The 20270-nt window shown below is 48.0% G+C and overlaps 1 protein-coding gene across 1 annotated transcript; it reads right to left on the bottom strand.

Annotated features, from left to right (window-relative positions):
* Positions 1-1926: 1926 nt before the first annotated feature.
* Positions 1927-7323, bottom strand: LOC128106971 (disks large homolog 5-like). The gene is made up of 5 exons (XM_052732338.1): positions 6615-7323; positions 5356-5497; positions 4502-4750; positions 4342-4390; positions 1927-2086 (listed from the first exon to the last, which is right to left on the bottom strand). The coding sequence occupies exons 1-5, from the start codon at positions 6930-6932 to the stop codon at positions 1927-1929; spliced, it is 918 nt and encodes a 305-aa protein (XP_052588298.1). The 5' UTR covers positions 6933-7323.
* Between the last annotated feature and the right edge of the window lie 12947 nt (positions 7324-20270).

Below are 20270 nucleotides of genomic sequence, written 5' to 3' on the forward strand. Positions count from 1 at the left end.
TTGGGAAAATTTTCTTCTATGGTTTTGTTGAATATGTTTTCTGTGCCTTTGAGCTGGAATTCTTCTCCATCTTCTATCCCTATTATTCTTAGGTTTGGTGTTTTCATTGTGTCTCAGATTTCCTGGATGTTTTTGTTAAGAATTTGTTGGATTTGAGCCTGGCAGTGGTGGTGCATGCATTTAATCCCAGCACTTGGGAGGCAGAGACAGGTGGATCTCTGTGAGTTCAAGGCCAGCCTAGTTGACAGAGCAAGTTCCAGGAAAGGCTCCAAAGCTACATAGAAACTTGTCTTGAAAAACAAACACACACACAAACAAAAGAATGTTTGATTTGACATTTTCTTTGACTGATGAATCTATTTCCTCTATCGTATCTTCAATGCCTGAGAGTCTCTCTTCCATCATTTTATTCTGTTGGTTTTGCTTGAATCTGTAGTTCCTGTTCGTTTACCCAGATTTTCCATTTCTAAAATTCGCCCCCCTCCCCATTTGTGTTTTCTTTATTGTCTCTATTTTAATTTTCAAGTCTTGAACTGTTTCCATCACCTGTTTGTTTGTTTCCTTTTGGCTTTCTTGGTTTTCCTTAAGGGATTTACTGATTTCTTCCAATTTTTTGTTTGTCTTTCCCTCCATTTCTTTAAGGGAATTTTTTGTTTTTTAAGGACCTCTATCATCTTCATAAAGTTATTGCTAAGGTCATTTTCTTCTGCTCCATCTGCGTTGGGATATTCAGGTCTTGCTGTTGTAGAACCACTAGGTTCTTCTGGTGCCATATTGCCCTTTATGTTGTCGAGTGTGTTCTTACACTGCCGTTTACCCATCTGGGGTTGGGGTAATTATAGGTACAGCTGTTGACTCTTCCTCCAATCAGTGTGTGTGGTGCTTGTGCCTCCAGGGACCTCTGATGCTGCTGGGGAGGGTGGTGGAGCAGCCCGGCTGCAGGAGTCTTGCCTGTTGACTGGCTTCTGGGACTCTTCCTCCAATTGGTGCAGGTGAAGGCTGTGCATTCATGGGGCCTCTGATGCCGCTGGGGATGGTGGTGGAGCAGCCTCTACATGTTTCATTCTTGATCTTGGCGAGAACATGACATATAAAGCCCCAAAGAGGCATGGCTGTACTTGTTTTCAAAGGCTGTTACAATCAGTGACTGCCTTGCTACCTTATGTCCAAGAACAAGCATAGGTTCTGCATCTGAGCTGCTATCCACACCCAAGGCACCAATCCCCTGTGTTTCCTGGGCTGGCTGGGAACTCACTATGTAAACCATGAAGCCTGGAGCTTGCAGAGCTCCATCTGTGCCTGTGAGTTCTGGGGTTACAGGAGTGTGACACCACAGCAGACTAAAGAAGTCCGGTGTAAGTGTGAAGAGTTAGAAATTGCTTTTTTATTCATAAAAAATACATTTTCCTCAAAAGGGGCTCTAAAAGGGCAGTCAGTATAAACAGGGAATAGCCTTAGCAAATTATGAAAAACAAGAAGAGCAAATAACATCAAAATAACAAAACCAAAGCCAAAACAACAAAAAGCAAAAACCTAAACCAAAACCCAAATAAAATTAAGCAGCATTCTCTCACTGCAGATTGAACAGCACAGATCTACCACCTGTGGCTGGCCTTGGAGACATGGTAGGAAGACAATCACCAATTATAACAGCATTTTCAAGAGGAGTATAGCCATTCCTCTTTAGGGCTTTATATGCCATGTTCTCCCCAAGGGTAAGGGATTTTCCTCCTTCTGAGTTCACAGCTACAAAGGGGTGTCATTTTCTGAGGAGGCCTAGATCCAAGGGTGGTGAATGCCATGCTCTCTAGTTGTCTGTGGCTTCCTTTTTCTTCCTCAGTTCTCACAAAAGGTGTTGTCAAGAGGGAAAGGGAGTCAAGACTCAGAAGCAGCCATGCTGGGTCACTGGCTAGGCATAATCAAGGCCTATTCCACAATGGAAACCAAATCTGAAGAAGAAACTTCATCCCCAGATTTCAGCAGTTGCTGGGAATGGGACTCAGCAGGTGGCTCTTGCTGTAGAGCCCCCCTCTGCGAGGGGCCCTCATCCTGGGCTGTGGCCTGTTCCAGCTGAAGTTTTCTGGACCTGGGAGAGAAAAGCAGTTAAGACACAGGTCAGGAGGGGACCTGCCATGTCAACTGTCTAGCTACTAACCCCCACCACCTCAGCTGTGCTGGACAGTCAACATTGATCCTTTGACTGATGTCATTGTTTAAACCCCCAAGGAACAAGGCTCACAGAGTGGCAGGGTCTAGAACTTTTCTTATCCTTAAACGCATCATAACTTAAACTGAGCACTGTGTGATGTCCTCTCTACTAAAAAAATAAGGTATTCTCCTACAGTTCAGGGACATCATTTTGTAAATAGCAAGAGGATGTTAATACCATAGCCAACAGTATATGATAAATACACATGGTACTGATGATGAGTTACTGATCAACCACATCGTTTTATTGATAGCCATAATACAGTCTTGTCATCTGGGCACCTGAACAAGGTCACGAGGCTAGCTCAGTCCTCATGCCCAGGAGATACCTTGAACATGAGCAACATGCAAGATAGAGTCAGTCAGTAATCCTAGAGCAGAGATGTGTGCCTGAGAACACTGGCCCTGCATGGGCTCTGGGACCAAACAGAAACTTGTGATTTCCTTAGGAATATGCTGGGAATCTGCATCCTGACTTCCTTTGGGAGTATGTTACAGAACATTCCCAAGAAGGTTCTGATCTTCCCTGGAGCTGAGGCATCTGCCTGGGTTCATTCTGGAAAGTCCTTAACCTATTCTATCCAGAGAACACTTTACACAGTAAATGGGCAAAAGATGCAGAGAGCAGTGTTCAAAGGTGGGAATCTCTTCTCTACAGGGGATGTTCCTCAATAAAAATGTAATTTTAGCCAGGTGTGGTACTCTACACATTTAAATCCAATCACTTGGGATGATAGAGGTAGATCTCTATCAATTCAAGAAAATCCTGTTCAGAACACAGAGAGTTCAGAAGAGAGGAAGGGGGACTCAATTCTATAGACATACTGAGTATCAAATGTATTGTTTTCTGGACAAAAGTTATTGTTGATGGGACCATCATATTTATGTGAGGTCTTCTTTCCCTGGTAGGTGGGAAACATGCATGTGAACAGAGGCCCATAAATGACAGAGATCTCAAGTACAGGGGACCCACTTGGCTCTACCTCCTCTCCCAAGCCTAGGATCCTAATTCATCTGGGAGAATTCAAAGTGATGCTGCAGTTTTTCTGCCAAGTCCTTTTCCTGGGTGACCATCTCCTTCTGCTTCAGCCGGAACTGAAGTCTTTCCTCCAAACTTTGGAGCTCCAGTTCATTAGAAGATTGGGTTCTTAGTGGAGGGTTACACACTGTCATACATAAGCAAGCACATACACAGAATCCCAGTAGCTTGCTGGTCAGCCAGGCAGGCAAAACAGTAAGCATCCAGGGACATAAGAAACCCTGATTCAAGGTAGACAGTGACAAGAAGCTCAGTGGTCTCCTGTAGGCAATGCACACATGCATGATGCACCACAACATCCACATGCATACACTACACACACACACACACACACACACACACACACACACACACACACACACACACACAGAGAGAGAGAGAGAGAGAGAGAGAGAGAGAGAGAGAGAGAGAGAGAGAGAGAGAGAGGAGAAAGAAACATTATGGCATGTGAGCAGTTGAGTTTACACTAACCACACCAGCCTTTTAGAAGAGTCTCACCACTTAGCCATCACTCCTTGGGGGACTAAGACTGCTGGGGGAAACATGATTGGCTTGCCTAGACTATGTTCAGTTGCTCAGAGAAATTTTGCGCCCAAATATCCCACTCTCCACCACTAGCTTGTCAAAAATCCCCAGGTGATCATCCAATGAACCCCAGATATATTCTGTTGGAGTGGAGAACTGTCCAACTCAGAAAACAGGGCTCACAAGCCACTACTCAGGCTTCTTTAACTGTGACCAAGAGCTGGGCAAAGTGAAGAGAACACATCCGGATGCAGGAAGAAAGGAGAAGGCCACATGCCACCCTAATCCATGAAATGAGAAGCACTCATTTGGCATGTGCACACAGATCTCCTCCTTGCAAACTGCTTCCAACAAGTGATCTCACATGAGCTTTGCCAAGCAGATGAATCCCAGGACCCAGAACTCATTTACTCAAAGCTCTGGGCATAGCATCCTACCTATCATAATGACATGTAGGTTTGATATGTTATTGACCCATTTTCCTCATTGGACCACAGTTTCAAGCAGAGCAGCGGGCATGGCTTGCCAATAATTTAGTTTCTCAGAAGAGGCTAACTTCCCAGAAGTACTTGTGCATGGCCACTGAAGTGAACACCTCAGATGGCATGAGGTGGGTGTCTGGATGGGAGCATGGATGAGTAAGGTGATGGGTGAAAGCACAGGAGGGTGGATGGGCAGACAGAGAATCCAATGGGCAAATGGTGCCAGGGCTTAGCCTGACCCACCTACCTGCCCCTACCTGTTGTTGTTGGGTTTGGAGGTCACTGGTCTCTTCCTCTTGGTCCTTACAGATCAATTTCAAGTCCTTGGAATGGTGCTTCAGCAGGATCCAATCCTCCATTAGTTTGTTGTTCTCCTGCCTCAGCATGCCCACCTTCTTCTCCAGCTGAGTCTGTTCCATCAGGAGCCGGCTGTGCAGACCACTGGAGACACGCACGGCATAATAAGGCCCTGCCAGCCTCCTCCTGTCACCCCAGCCTCCAGGAACCAGCAGCCCAAAAGGTGCCAGGTTTCCAGGAAGACAAAGCCTAGATCCCATACAGATGTGACAGCTGCACTCAGAAGGCCAAAATGAGAGAACAGCGGATAGCAGAAAGAATCAATCTACCACAGAAAACCCCAACACCAAAAGGAATCCACTTCCCTTCAATATAAAGGAGTCCCCCAATTATTCTTAATCTCCAAGGTAATGGGGAAACATCACCAAGTAGTGGGCAAATACCCTCTGAGGGAGGGCAGGAGACCCCAGGGGAGTTTATTCTATCTACAGGTTCCACAGCACCCAGACCTGTAAAGCCGGGGCCTGAGCTACAGATGCCCAGGACTGCCTGACAATCCTATCATGGTGGAAATTGCTTGTTTAGATGCTCCTGAGGCTCCAGGACAATGGTGGCAGGGGCTAACAGTCTCTTTTACACTTAGCAAAACTGAGTCCAAGAGACACAAGTCCAAGAGCTGCTTGCTAAGTCTGCTTACTAAGAAGCAGAACGGCTAGAGTCAGAGTTGGGGAAACTCCAGTTCAGAGAAAAAGACAGGCAGAGATGGCACTCCACAACTAATGGAGTCCCTGTCAAGACGGGCACTTACCGACAGAAGACTCTCCTTGGTCAGATCACTGAACTTCTCTGAGGACTCAGTGTTCTCATTCTGCAAGCTCTTTAATTTTGACATGATCTCTTTATGCTCCAACTTCAGTTTCTTACAGAATTTGGCTTGTGGTAGAGACTAGAGACAGGAAGAAGGAAGCCTGAGAACACAGGCCTCAAGGCTCACGGGAACTCAAGTTGTATCCCGGTCTACCACTGCACAGTGGATACCACATTCTGGCTCAAATGTACTGGGACTTCCTGGTGCTTTTAAATTTGTTATCCTGGCCCCAGGTCAGCAGAGGCTGGGGGTTCAGATGGAGGCTGCCCTGGCTGCATGAGCTTACTCAGCAGGCCTAGATGGTCAGTCTAGCTTTCTATGTTACCAGGAGTCTATGCCACAGGACTTGGCACACCAGATATTGCAGTGACATTTCTCCTGTTTCACAAGAGTGATTCTAGATCCTCGGTGACTATTACTGAACAGTTAGACAGAGCACGTAATTCTGGGGTTGAGACCCAACATCAGGACAGCTATAAAAACTCCCCAAGGGATTCCTAGGTGCCACCAAGCTGAGCACATTGGGCAAGAGCAGAGCTGCTTAAAGTGGGGCTCCCAGACCTCAGCACTGGCATCACCTGGAAACTGAGACAGGCAAATCCTCAGGTTCTACCACAGTTCCCTGGCTCCCAAGAGTCTGGAGGGACACACAAACCTGCAAATACACACACACACACACACACACACACACACACACACACACACACACACGAGAGAGAGAGATATATACAAAGAGACAGAGAGACAGATAGCACACACAATCAGATGCTCAAGAAATGCATGGAGCAAGAGTATAAGGCACACAACTAGAGAGAAACAGTGATGAGCCCCAGTCACACATTGAGATGGACCAAGTTGGACCAGGCCCCTGTAGCTGCTACCAGGAGCTTCCAGCACACAATCACCTGCCAGGCAAGTTCAAAGACTCACCATTGACTCACAGCAGCTAGTATCTCACACAAGCCAACATCTGTCAGGTTCTTTCAAAATGTATCCTGGGAACTCACACATTAGTGTCTCAATCCTTGAGTGGTGTAACTCAGACTACAGGCTCTGGTTTTCATTTGGAGAAAGCAGAATAGTTAAGAGTCCCCATCTCACTCCCTCCAAAGCTTCAGGTCTGCCTCTCCTTTGAGAAGAATTTAAGACATGAGTTTGGGAACAGAATCACTCTGGAAGTGCAACCTCCTAGAACCCAAGACCTTGAAAGGAAGAAGGTGAGGGTGACATTGAGGACATGCCCTGGAGTCTGAAACAATGGATACCTATTGTCCATGGTTCCTTCAGTGACAAAGATCAGGTGATCCCGTAGCTCATTTCTTTGACTGGTCATTAGCTTCAGCTCCGTGGTCAGCCTCTCCATTTCCTTCCTCACCTCTTTCTTGGTGAGGAGGGTTGGGTGGGATGATGGCTCCATAGCAGTCTCTGTGGGTAGATGAACACAAGTGAACTTGCATAGTGACAAGGCATAGAGGATGGACAGACCGCCCTGAGGCCCAAACAGACAGATCATGTCTGGAACTCAGTGATACCCCAAACATTTTGGGGCAGGCTGAGATGCCCCCGCTGTGGATCTCAGCTCTCATCACTCTGTAGAGATGTGGCTGTGTAAGCAATCAAGGGTTTCCTCTGCCTCCCTACATATACTTCAGGGGAACAAAGACCATCTCTTCAGGCATATTCACAGCAGCACAGGATGCAACATAGTCCAGAGCTCTGAAGTCTGCCTGTGGTTTCAGAAGCCAGGAGAAAAATGGCACAGTGCATAAGCACTCAGATATTGTGAAGAGCCCAGATCTCCTGCCTGGTCACTCCAGGACCACAGCTATGGATTGAAGTTATGCAGGGACACAACGTGGTCTAAAGACTCAACAAGCTCCTGCACCGACAGCCCAGAACATGGAAACCAGCACAAAGGAGCCAATCTCTGCCCTGGTCCCACGACTCCGACAGATGTTTGGCTACACTAGAGAACTACCTGCCATCCTCAACTGCTGATCAGAACCCTAAAGGGGCCGCTGTCAGGGAGAGGTGGTCAGAGGAGTCTGCTGGACAGCCTGACGACATGATGTCTTGACCAGAAGCACTTGTCTCTCCATGTGACTAGTGTCGAGAGCCACTGCACCTAAAGGAAACTACTGGGCGTGAAGTGCACTGATGCCTGCCCTCTCTCCTCCTGCTGGTCTTCTTCTGTTCCCACATTACACCCACAAACCCTATAACGGTGACAGTTGTGTTTCTAGAATGACAGCCTTGGCCTTGCCAGCTCCTGGTTTAGGAGATGAACAAACTAATGTTCTGGAATCCTTGACTTTCAGGAATTATGATAAGCTGGGAAGTCCATTTGCTTCTCAGAGGCTCCAGCTCCTCTGCCCCATTACTGGAAGGCCCAGTTCAAGCCCACCTCCTCCAGGAAGCCCCCCATCTCCTGCCCAGCACTTACTGTGCCTTCGCCAGAACCACTTACTTGTTCCTGTTTTCCTCTGAGCCTGGACGGCACCTTCCTTCTGCCTCTCTCTGGTCTCTCCATGCTGTCCATTCCCTTTCCCAAACAGACCTCTGAGTCTGGACAGCATGTCTAGAGGCCAGGCTTGTGGTCACTGAACAAATGTCCTCAAGGCAGTCAGTGTTGCTACAACACTGGTGACATCACAGGGGATGCCAAGAGCTGTCCAGGATACAATAGAATACCCAGCAAAGGGCCTGCTGAGGTCATGGGGCACAGCCTTTGAGTTTGTGCTAATTGCTTCTCCCTGAACCGACCAGAAGCCCAGATTCCCTTTCCAGGATCCTCCATTGGGACATAGGGGAAGCCATTCAGTACCTCTTTCCAAATCCAGAGTCTCCTTAGTTGATTGGAAGCCCCATTGTACTTTCCTTGGTGAGAACTGAGCTATACTTTCCAACCAGGAATGTCTCATTCTTTCCTCAAAATTCCTCTATTAAATAATACTGAGAGGCCACCTTAGGATGGAAATAGCCAGGGGTTTCCTCTACCTTCCCACACATGCTTCAGCTGAACACAGAAATAGTCTCTTCAGGCATATTTACAGCTGCACAGGATGCAACGTGGGGAAGAGCCTTGAAGTCTGCCCGTGGTTTCAGAAGCCAGTAGAAAAATAATACAGTGCACAAGCACTCAGGTGTTGTGGACAGTCCAGATCTCCTGTCTGGTCACGATGGCTGGGACTGAAAAGTCATGCAGGGGCACAACATGGTCTAAAGACTCAACAAGTCACCACACTGACAGCCCAGAACATGGAAGTTGGCACAAAGAAAGCCAATCTATGCCCTGGTCCCATGACTCTGACAGATGTTTGACTACACTAGAGAACTACCTGCCATCCTCAACTGCTGATTCAGGACCCTAAGGGACCACTGTCAGAGAGAGGTGGTCAGAGGAGTCTGCTGGACAGCCTGCCGACATGATGTCTTGGCCAGAAGCACTTTTCTCTCCATGTGACTAGTGTCGACAGCCACTGCACCTAAAGGAAACTCTCGAAGCTGAAGTGCAGCGATGCCTGGCCTCAGGTGGGGACACATTAGTCCCTCTCTGCCTCCTGCTTGTCTCCTTCTGTCCCCACATTACACCCCCAAGACCCAGGAAAGGTAAAAGATAGGCGCTCCCAGAACGACAGCCTTGGCCTTGCCAGCTCCTGACTTAGGGGATGAATAAACCAATGTTCTGGAATCCTTGACTTTCAGGAATTATAGGCAGGGATGCCCATTTGCTTCTCAGAGGCTCCAGCTCTTCTGCCCCATTACTGGAAGGCCCAGTTCAAGCCCACCTCCTCCAGGAAGCCCCCCATCTCCTGCCCAGCACTTACTGTGCCTTCGCCAGAACCACTTATCCTCTGAGCCTGGACGGCACCTTCCTTCTGCCTCTCTGGTCTCTGGATGTTCTCCATTCTCTTTCCCAAGTAGACTCCTCAGTCTTGACAACATGTCTATGGTGTACCCTACAGACACTGAAGGAATGCCCTAAGTGATGTTGGTGTCTCTACAACACTGGTGACATCACAGGGGATGCCAAGAGCTGTCCAGGATACAATAGAATGTCCAGAGAAGGGACTGCTGATGTCATGGGGAACAGCCTTTGCCACCCTGCTAATTGGTTCTCCCATAACTGACCAGAAGCCCAGATTCCCTTTCCAGGATCCTCCATTGGGACATAGGGGAAGCCATTCAGCACCTCTTCCTTCCAAAGCAAGAGTTGGAAGGCCCAATATTACTTTTCCTTGTTGAGAACTGAGCTATACTTTCCAAACACTGTCCAGGAATGTGTCATTCCTTCCTCAAAATCCCTCTATCAATATGAATATTAGTGAGAAGCCACGTTAGGATGAATGTAGACAAGGAAAGATCACCTTCCTCAAGTACAGGTGATTGAAAACACATTCAGGAAGAACCTGCTGGGCTGGTTACAGTGTGGGGTTTGGGTTAAGGGTACAGTCATGGAAGCCACGTGCTTAGCTTTAGGGAATTGCCCCAGGAGTCCTTAGCAGATAGAGAATGCAGCCATTAGGGAGCTGATAAAAGTGTGATGATCCATTGGCAGAGGAAACAGAAGTAGTGGATCAAAACAAAAGGTCTCAGGATGAGTATGGTGCTCTCCAATCTGCACCAAAGACACCAAAGCAGGATTAATTACAATCGTCTGAGTTACAGTGAGATTCTGCCTCTTGGGGGAAATAAAGGATAGTGGGAAAATAAGGACAACACCTGAGACACATCTCAGTTGGGAGAGTGACTTCCTAGCATGTAGCAAGTCTTGGGTCAATGCCTAGTGCTGTCCCCACCGGCCAGGCGGCCCCACCTGTAATCTTAGAAATTGTGAAGTGAAAGCAGAATGATTTAAGCTAAAAGTGAACCTGAAAAGCCAGTGTGAGGACAGCTTGGGGCACGTGAGACCCTGTCTCAACACACAAAACAGAAACATACCCTACCTCCAAGACCTCACCTACCAAGCCTTTCTAATGAAAAGAACTTACCATTCTCCCTACCAGTCTTTCATCTTAGGGAGATGGAGGGAAAGGTGAAGTGATGTTTTATATCTGAGGACCTTGTTCATGCCTTAGGTCCACATAGAGACCAAATGAAAGTGGGTATGACCATGTGAACTACTAATACCCAATGCTGCTAGCATAGAACTGTGCCTATGACAATCTCTGCCTTTCCCTGAGGGATGCTGCCCCAGCAGGTAAGTATCAGGGTCTGAGACCAGACCGAACTGATACCTTCAAGGGACTAGACAGAAGCCATCAGAGACACCCCACTTCCTTCACCAGAAATTAAATCAAGCTGATCCATTCCAAACCTGGTTGTCTATTGAACCGCAGATGATACCCCCACTCCATTCAGAGTTCAGTTTAGGGTAGAGTTCAGACACTTACATTCCTGACCAGTATCTTTGTATACTGCCCAATGCCCAGATTTGTTATAGGACTGGGTGTAGACAAGCAATGTGTTGCTGTCAGTAAGAGGTACCCTGTCCAGGACCTCTGTCCATAAGAGACTTTAGAGGAACCACCCCTCTTCTTCCTCAAGACTGCTAATGATGTACAGTCTTCACTTGGGAGCCACAGGCTACAGAGCCCTTCAAAAGTGACATTACGAGGAAATTCAAAATTTCTATTTCCTTTGCTTTTAAGGCAGTTAAATTCAAAGGGACAGTTCCTAGCCAGGGACTAGCCATGTCATCTTGGACCTCACATCCTAAGTACTTTTCCAGGAATGCTTTGAAGGTGGTTTTCTTGGTTTACAGCTTCCAATTTCAATGTAAAACAGACATGGTATATCTTTCATACAGAACAAATAACAGTGATGTATTTACAATGAGTACATCAGTGGAAAATCCAGCCTAACTGAATGGGAAGCAGGACTGTGTCCTGGCCCCTGTGTATCTAGACCTGGCTCACAGGCAGGAGTGGGCACACCTTAGGTCCTCTGAAGGGACAAAGTGAGGTAGAATGGGCACTGATTAGTCTGAACAGCTGTCTCAAACCCCCGACAAGTTAGGTTACAAGCAGACTCCCAGTTAACCTTCCAAGGAGTTCCTGCTGGGGCCATGGTCTCTGATTCTGTGCGCCATAAAAGGTCATGAAGGTGTCTGTCAAAGGGATCCAAAGTCCTGCCATTCAGCACTCTACAGGACAAGGAGCCAATGTCAGGAATGGTGACCTGTCATAAACTATGTGACAAGAGGGACGTGGAATTCATTTGTGTCGAAGATCAGGGGCCTCCTGGGTGGTGTTGGGTCCCTGTTGGCCTTGTGTAACAGCTTGAAGAGCCCAGTTCCAGTGTTCATTGGGATTCCCGTGATGATGCATTCGGACACACCTGGAACCAACCAGAACCAAGGTCAGAGAGCTGGATTCACAGAGTGAAGAAAATATGACTGAATCAGGATTGCAGACTTGGGGTCTGAGGTCCAGCTCTACCACATAACACCTGGCTGATCTGGCTCATCATTTTCCTTCCCATGTATATACCCTAGGGGGATGGCCAAGGAACACTGTCTCTGGAATGACAGTGTCTGGCTCAGGCCAACAGATCACCAGAAGACAATTCAGCTCAAGCCAGTTCTCTGCAACAGGAGTAAAGATCAGGAGATAGACAGCCTTTGAGAGAGTGCTTAGGCAGCAGGATCCCTGCACATGATCAGGAGATGGTGACTTTGCTACCTGCCTTCCTTAGCTTAGTGCCCAGAAGAAAAGATGCCAATGGGGCTGGAAGTGCAGGGCCAGGGGCAGCGTGTCCTTATCAGAACCCTGGAAGGCAGGCTGCTATTGACTTCCAGAAGAACAGCCATTTCCTCCGCTCCTGGCTCCACTTCACCTCTCTTGATTTTTGGAGACAGGGTTTCTCTATATAGTACTGGCAGGTCTGGAACAACTGCAGACCAGGCTAGGCTCCCCTGAAACTCAGAAATCTGTCCATCTGACACCAATGTGTGGGGATTAAAGGCATGGATATACACCACCTGATTCAGTTCAAATTTTAAAAGCTCCAAGAGTCTATGCTAGGACTCTGATTTTAAAGGAAGGAAGTTGAAGGTAGATGCATTCTATGTTGATACCAAAGACAACTCCAGGATAGAGAGGCAAAGAGCCAAACTAACCCCATCACACAGTGAAAGCTAATGTTGGGGTGGAGTACTCCACGCAGAGAGATGGGACATTTCCTGTAGTGTGGGGGACAGAGGCTGTGCCAAGGCGGCAAAGGTGTTGGTGGTGGGTGCTAGGTTTCAGTCCTGGTGTCTGAAGCTATACTCTGGCTTGTGCATGGGCTTCTCCCATTCCAACCCTCCTCACTTTTCTTTCACTTCACTTCGTCTTGATGTTTTGAAGACAGGGTCTCACTGGGTAGCCTTGACTGTCCTGGAACTTGTTAGGTAGAACAAGCTGGCCTTCAACTCAACAGAGAACTGCTTGCTTCTGACTCTTGAGTGCTGGGATAAAATGCATCAACCACCAGGCCTGGATTTCTCATTACCTTCTGTCTCTTCATCTTCAACCTTTGTCTCCCCATTTTCTGGGCTTCTTGGCTCTTAAAATGGATGTTCAGTGCCTCACTAGGAGACAGGACCACAGACTACCCTACTGCTACACCTGGAGGCTCTTCCACTGTCTACCTTCTGTCAATCCTGGACAACATGTAGGCTGTTAGTCAATGTGGCCAAGTACAGCGTCAAGGACTAAAATTAGGTCCCCACTGGCTCAAAAACTGTCTGCACTGAAAGTGGCTCTCATAATGGAGAGAGGGAGGGTAGGGTGCCTTAGTTGGGCTCTGGAGACAAATGATCTGTTTCTGTAAGCAATAGGTCTGGACATAGGAAACCTACCGCATACGGAGTCTTTTCAAAGGAGGCCAGCATCAACACCCTCTCCTTCATCTTGGCAAGGCATGTTGGGCCTCATAAGGCCCAGGCGTGAGGCCCAGTGTAAGTTCCTGAGCCTAGCTTGAGTTTGGTGACCTGTCTTCGGACATGACTTCCGCATATGAGTGACTCAGCTCAACCCGATCTAGAATAGCTTCTGCCTAGTAACTGCTGAGATAGCATCATCTCATTGGCCTGCTACCCTCACTCCATCCCTCATCACCCCGACCTATGTAAGTCCACTCCTGATGCATTAAAATGAATTCCTGCTTTGACAAGACTCCTGGCTCAGTGTGCTTCTCTCCAGTGGACAGGGGAGGTCTGGGCCATTGACACTCACCATCCCACTCAGCCCTGGGGAGAGACCAGTTGGACCGGTCCTGCCTCTACCCTACCTGTCGGTCAGACCGACAGACTGGTGCCGTGTGAGGAAATCGACAGAAGAACGGGGCCAATCGCTCTGTGGGTGAGTGTACCTCCATAAGACATGGGGCAGTCTTCTTCTAAGATAAATCCTTCCTTGGAGTTCCTATGAGTGTTACTAAAGAGCAAGGGTCTCAACCTCTCTGATAGTCAGGCACTCCAGACATGGACTTACCTCATTAAGATTGCCCCATGGTTGCCTGATGGCAGTCTTTTCAACTGGAACAGCTGGGATAGAACAGAAACCCTGATTCACAGGGCCCAGGTTGACAGAGAAGAGACTGAATGATAATCGTCACTGGTGGAGGTGCTGATTGTGGTGTGAAAAGGTCACGGTCATGACAGAACCCAGTGTTAGTTTTTAGAGCTTTATTAGGAGGGAAAGTGGGGAGGAGAAAGAGGAGAGCCAGGCCTGGAGAGAGAGAAAGATGGTGGTGGTGGGGGAGCAGAGAGAGAGAGAGAGAGAGAGAGAGAGAGAGAGAGAGAGAGAGAGAGAGAGCATGGGGTCTGCATCCGGCTTTTAAGGCGCAGGTTTCGTGACCATGCCACTCGTACATAGTCACCAGTGCTCCCAATGATGTAAAACACAAGACCCTGAGCTGCGCATGTGCAGGAGTGAGGGCAGGATCCTAACATTACAGACTTTTTGCTTATTATAAAAAAGTGAGTGAGCTGGGCGGTGGTGGCGCACGCCTTTAATCCCAGCACTCGGGAGGCAGAGCCAGGCAGATCTCTGTGAGTTCGAGGCCAGCCTGGTCTCTAAAGCAAGTTCCAGGAAAGGCGCAAAGCTACACAGAGAAACCCTGTCTCGAAAAACCAAAAAAAAAACAAAACAAAAAAAAAAAAACAAAAAAAAACTGCTTCCAGCTGACTTGGTGGGTGTTGGTTGGCTCTTAGGGGGGTAGGGAAGGGGGCCTTCTGAGGTAGACAGGCATCCTGGGACAGTGGGCTGTTCTGCTGCCCTGGAGCCATCCATCCCTCTTGGCTTTTCACTCTGGCCGCTTTTGTGTCTGACAGGATGCTGGTGAGACAGAAAAAGTCTAAAGTAGATCCCACCTGTCCAGATGGATTTAATTTTGAACATGTTAAGAAGCAGCCATGAGAAAATTAGTGACCATTGTAGTGTTTAGTACTCTGCTTATATTGGTTAGTGTTAATGAGAGAGACAGAGAGATTGGAACATGTTTTTAAGCTTTATCAGAGACATTATTTAAGGCACCTGTTTCCTTTACTAGTTTAGCATCCAGGAGACACAGGTGATGAATTGTTGAAAGCATTTAACAGTAACAGATTATATTATTATATTATTATATTAAAGTCTGTTTTTGCAGAGCCCAGACACTTTTGGGTCTGAGGGTGTAAATACCTTTTAGCTATTACAGTTTCTTACTTGATGATTCCTGGACTCCAGTTCTGTGGTGGTCTGAAGCAGCCATTAGCTGAGCAGTGAGTTAGAACAGGGAACTGGGAAGAGAAAAGCTTGTGGTGCATGAGAACTTAATTTCTTTGGAATTAGGGCAGAGATCAGGACCCTGTCTGTGTACATGAGGAGAAGCGCTTCTGACAGGTCTGGCACATGGATGGAGCAATGAAATGAAAGCTCCTACCTTAGCTGGAAAATCTTTCTCATTAAGTAACACTGAAAGTACAATTAAATCTGGTGAGGTGGGTAAGGCTGTCCTCCCTACCCTGACAATAGGGAAACAAGGAGAGGTGAGACCCCAAAACTCCCAGGACTGGGTTAGTGGCTCTGGTGTCCAGAAGGAAAGAAATGGATCGCCTCCATGCTGCATTCTGGGTTCCCTGCGAACGAGCCTGTGGCCAAGCCTAGGTCTGCTGGAGGTCTTAGCTTGATGCTCCCATGCCCCTTGGTGCCTGGGTGTAGTCAGCTGACTGGTTGTCTTTCTAGGCGGCACTTTGAACAAGGCTCAATTGATGGCCTGGCAGGGCACGCACTAGCCCACGTGGCCTTTTTTTTTTTTCTTCACACCCAACGGTTTTCGGGAGCCAGCTGGACACTCGGGTGTTTTTATCTTTCCCCGGTACACCTTAAATGCCACAGATGAAACTTCCGCCTGTGGGGTCAGGAACCTTGCTCTCCAGATGCTTAAGTTTTAGTCCTATGTCGGGGAGGTCTAGGGGACAAGAGACGGATTTTACTCTGTGTCTTGAATTTTTTTTTTTTTTTTTTTTTTTTGATGTCTGTTGGCTTGGGGACAGCTTTAGGAAGACCTGCCAGGAAGCAGGATATAAACTGATCTATGCCTAAAGAGCCAACCTGATTACTGTCAACTTATTTGCATGGATCCTAGCCTGCTTCCAGACCCATCTGTGCTTCTCAGGACAGCTTGAGAACGAGTGGGAGGAGTTAAGGTGAGTTAAGGCGAGAGACAGGGTTGGGCAGAAGCAGCCCACCAACACTGGAGAGTGGAGAGCAAAAGTCAAGACAGTCAGTAGTGGTTGCACATGGCAGAGAAAGAATCAGAAATGGAGGCGAAGGGTATAGCTGGAGTTTTCTCCAGTCCTGCCTGGCCCACAGTCAGGACAAATCTCTGCCAGTCCCTCAGCCGCTCAGACCCAACCAAGTAAACACACAGAGACTTATATTGCTTACAAACTGTATGGCCGTGGCAGGCTTCTTGTTATCTAGTTCTTACATCTTAAATTAACCCATTTCTATTAATCTATAAGTTTCCACGCGGCTCGTGGCTTACCGGTATCTTAACATCTTCTCATGGTGGCGGCTGGCAGTGTCTCTCTGACCCAGCCTTCCTGTTCCCAGAATTCTCTTCTCTGCTTGTCCCACCTATACTTCCTGCCTGGCTACTGGCCAATCAGCATTTTATCTATACAGAGTGATATCCACAGCAGAAGGGTTCAGAGCTTCGGTAGAAAGCTTGGGGATAAGGTAACTCTTCATTTGCTCGTTTGCTGGAAGAAGTTAAATAATTCCTGTGAAACATCAGGGTTGAAACAGCCAAATCTACTGGTATTCCCCCCTATGTCCCATGGCTGCAGTGCCAAGAGAGAAAAATAAAAAATTAACAAATGGGATCCCAGGCTCCTATTTCAAGTGTCCTTGAGAATAGGCAGTCTGTGGACTGGCATTAACAGCACAAATTACCCAAACTGTCATCACAATAAGGGTAAGGGCTGGAGTGTACGTACCGGAGGACCCCCCAGGGGCCTGGACAGCACCCTATATTTCGTCATACTCAGCTGAGGACCCCCCAGGGGTCTGGCGTGAGTAATGTTGCTCAGACTGCAGCTGTGGGAAATGGCAGGGGTCTCACCAATCTTGGCAGCACAGGTGGTGGGGGAGACGTGTCGGCAGTGGTCGTGGTGGCGGTGGCAGTGGTGGCTGGGCAGTCGCAGGTCCTCAGTATAGGTTTCTGACAACACTCAGCCCTGGACGCTGAGTGAGTGGAATCTCCTATCCGAGTCCACGGCACCAATGAAAGGATGATAATCAGCACTGGTGGTGGCGCTGGTTTCGGCGTGGAAATGTCATGGTCACGACAGAACCCAGTGTTAGTTTTTAGAGCTTTATTAGGAGGGAAATGGGGGAGGAGAAAGAGGAGAGCCAGGCCTGGAGAGAGAGAAAGATGGTGGGGTGTGTGGGGGAGCAGAGCAGAGCAGAAAGACAACGTGGGGTCTGCATCCAGCTTCTAAAGCACAGGCTGCGTGATCATACCTCGAGTAGTAGTTGCCAGCACCCCGATGATGCAAGACACAAGACCCTGAGCTGCTCATGTGCAGGAGTGAGGGCAGGGTCCTAACAGCTATCCCCATTGTTATCGCCTTAAAGGGCTGCTTTCTACCAACTCCCATTAAGGAGAAACGGCCCGTGGAAAACTCTAAGAGGGAGACATAAGTCCGGAGCCCTACAAGGAGAAGGGGCCTGTAGGGAGACCTCAAGGAGAGGAAACGGAGCCCAGGGGTAAAAAGGGACAACCATCTGTAATGAGACATGGCCCCTTCTTCTGTGTGCATAATAAATAAATAAATCTTTAAAAAAAAAAACAACTGAGGCCACACCCAAACCAAAACCCCTGAGTCAGCCTGGCTCATTGTTTCCATCTCTTGATCCCTTTGATGCTGCCCCCGGCCTTCAAAGGGCCCCTCAATGTCTGCTCTCCCTACCAATCCATCCCCCCCCCAATCTGTCTGCTCCTCCACCCTACTCTGGGTGGGGCACGGCCCCAAGGGATGTGACTGGCCTCTTTCCTGTTAATATTAACCCCAGCAGAAATTTCTCCCTTGCCTGGTACCCTGGGAGGCTCAGAATCTTAAGGACATTAAAAAGGCTGTTTCAGAGGATGGGCCAAATTCCTCTTGGGCTGAGACTATCCTTCTTGTCTGGCTCATCAAGCCTTGACCACTCTGGATCGGAAGACCCTCACCAAAGCAGTCCTCTCTGGACCCATCTACTTGAAATGGGATGCCTTCTATCTAGAGGAGTGCATGGTCCAGGCAGAGAGAAATCAAGTGGCCAACCCTCAAATCTCTATCACCTTTGGGATGCTGTCTGTCTGGTACCTCCAACCAGTACTCCACTGGCCTCCAGCAGGCCGTCATCCCTGCCCCCTATCAAGATCAAGTTAGGGCACTTGGGATAGCTGCTTGGAAAAAATTGGATGAAGGCCCCACGGAGGCTCCTATATCCAGGGTCCATCAGAGATCAGGCGAGGACTTAGTGACGTTTGTTGAAAGGGTCAATAAGAGTCTCCAGAGAAAGTTTCCTCCCGGAGAGCTGAGGGATAAATTTGTTAAAATGTTGGTGTGGGACAGCATGAATACTGATCATAAGCTTGCCTATGCTGGATTGAGAGATCAGGGCATTAGCAAATGGATTGTGGCCTCCCGAGATGTTGGCTCTACTTCTCACCAGGCCCAAACCATGGCCGTAGCCATGCAGGCAGCTAATAGGGAACAAATGACAACCTTAGTCAATGCCCTCCAGCAAGTCTCCATGGGGGGGAGAACGGTCCTGCTTTGGTTGTTGGGAGGAAGGCCATTTTAAAAGAGTGTCCTAACCATGCTAAGGGTGCCTCTATGGCTCCTCCCCAATCAGGCCTGCCCTGCACCCCATGCCCCAGGTGTAAGAAGGGGTTCCACTGGGCAAAAGACTGTAGATCTAAATTCAACCTCCAAGAGGTGCCTTTAAACTCCCCCAGGGGCAATCCCCAGCCCCGTTAAATAAGGGGAAAGAGGTGGTCAAAGTCCACTGGACCGTACCCTTGGTGCCCAGATTGAGGCCCAAGATGACCCTAACTATTAAAGGAAAAAACCTTTAATTTTCTCATAGACACTGGGGCTGACCGCACGGTCATTCGAAAGAAGGAAGTCACTTCCTCCTGGCAGTTGGTTCCTGGACCCCACGTGCTTGGCATTGGGGGGCATTCTATGTCATGGGAGACAGCTAATTGGTTGTTCTGGACCGAACCTGACAGTAATCACAGGAAGGTTCATCCCCTTGTGGTTCCTGGTGTAACTGACAACCTTCTTGGCCAGGACATCCTTGGGGAAGCTGAGGCCTTTATCACCATAGACCATAAGGCCCCTTATCAGGACGTGCTTGACACTGAGGAGTACCAACAGCAGTTTGAGGAGGGGTGGGAAACACACCCCAATTACAGGGATGATCCCTATTTTGAGAAGCTCGGATGAGACTTTTCCCAGATTCACCCCCAATCCTAAGGGCCACTGCTTGCCCCCTAGTGCCAAAGATTCAGTGGACACCTGGGGAACCTGTATGGGTTGAGCAGTGGCCTCTACCATCCTTTAAATTCCAATAGCTTGATGCTCTGGTTAAACAATTTTCCTTGGGGCATATTTAGCCATCCACCAGCCCCTGGAACTCTCCTGTTTTTGTTATTAAAAAAAAAAAAGGCTAATGGTTCCTGGAGATTCCTACATAACTTAAGAAAAATCAATGAAAGAATGATCCCTGAAGGGGACTTCCCTGGATACCTGCCATCCCTAATACCTATTATCTGACTATTATTGATATTAAGGATTTTTTTCTCCATTCCATTATATCTAAATGATATGGAGAAGTTTGCATTCTCCCTGCCCTCTACCAATTTCAGGGGCCTGGACTTAAGGTTCGAGTGGACCGTTTTGCCCCAGGGGATGGCTAACAGTCCCCCTATCTGTCAGTACTTTATGTCACATATTTTTTCCTCCCTGATGAGATACCTGACATTTTATTTTATATTTACATGGGTGATATTATTCTAGGAAGACCCACTTTGATGGGCCTTCAGGTCCTCACCACTAATTGCCTTACCATCTTGAAAGATCATAATTTTAGGGTGGTTCCAGATAAAATACAGTCCATCCCCCCTTTAAAATTCTGGGCTCTCTAATGTCCCTTGATACAGTTTCTCCAGCTATACCCCAGTTGCTTATTCAAGAGACCTATACCTTAACTCAGCTTCAAAAGATGCTGGGAGAAATAAATTGGCTGAAGCCATGGATCTCTGTGCCCAAAGTGCAGTTAACCCCTTTAAATAAACTCCTTAAAGGCCTTGACCTTTCATCCCA

The sequence above is a fragment of the Peromyscus californicus genome, unplaced genomic scaffold, assembly GCF_007827085.1.
Source record: "Peromyscus californicus insignis strain IS unplaced genomic scaffold, ASM782708v3 Scaffold_12__1_contigs__length_115047231, whole genome shotgun sequence".
Taxonomy (NCBI): Eukaryota; Metazoa; Chordata; class Mammalia; order Rodentia; family Cricetidae; genus Peromyscus; species Peromyscus californicus.

Bases quoted from the DNA above. Each gene is read 5' to 3' on its own strand.
- LOC128106971 (XM_052732338.1), bottom strand. From the start codon at position 6,932: ATGATCTGTCTGTTTGGGCCTCAGGGCGGTCTGTCCATCCTCTATGCC. The intron at 5,498-6,614 runs GTTCTAGGAGGT...TCCTGTCTCTAG, and splicing joins TCTTCCTTTCAAGGTCTTGG to TCTCTACCACAAGCCAAATT. The intron at 4,391-4,501 runs GTAGGTGGGTCA...GCTCCCATCCAG, and splicing joins ACAACAACAGGTAGGGGCAG to ACACCCACCTCATGCCATCT.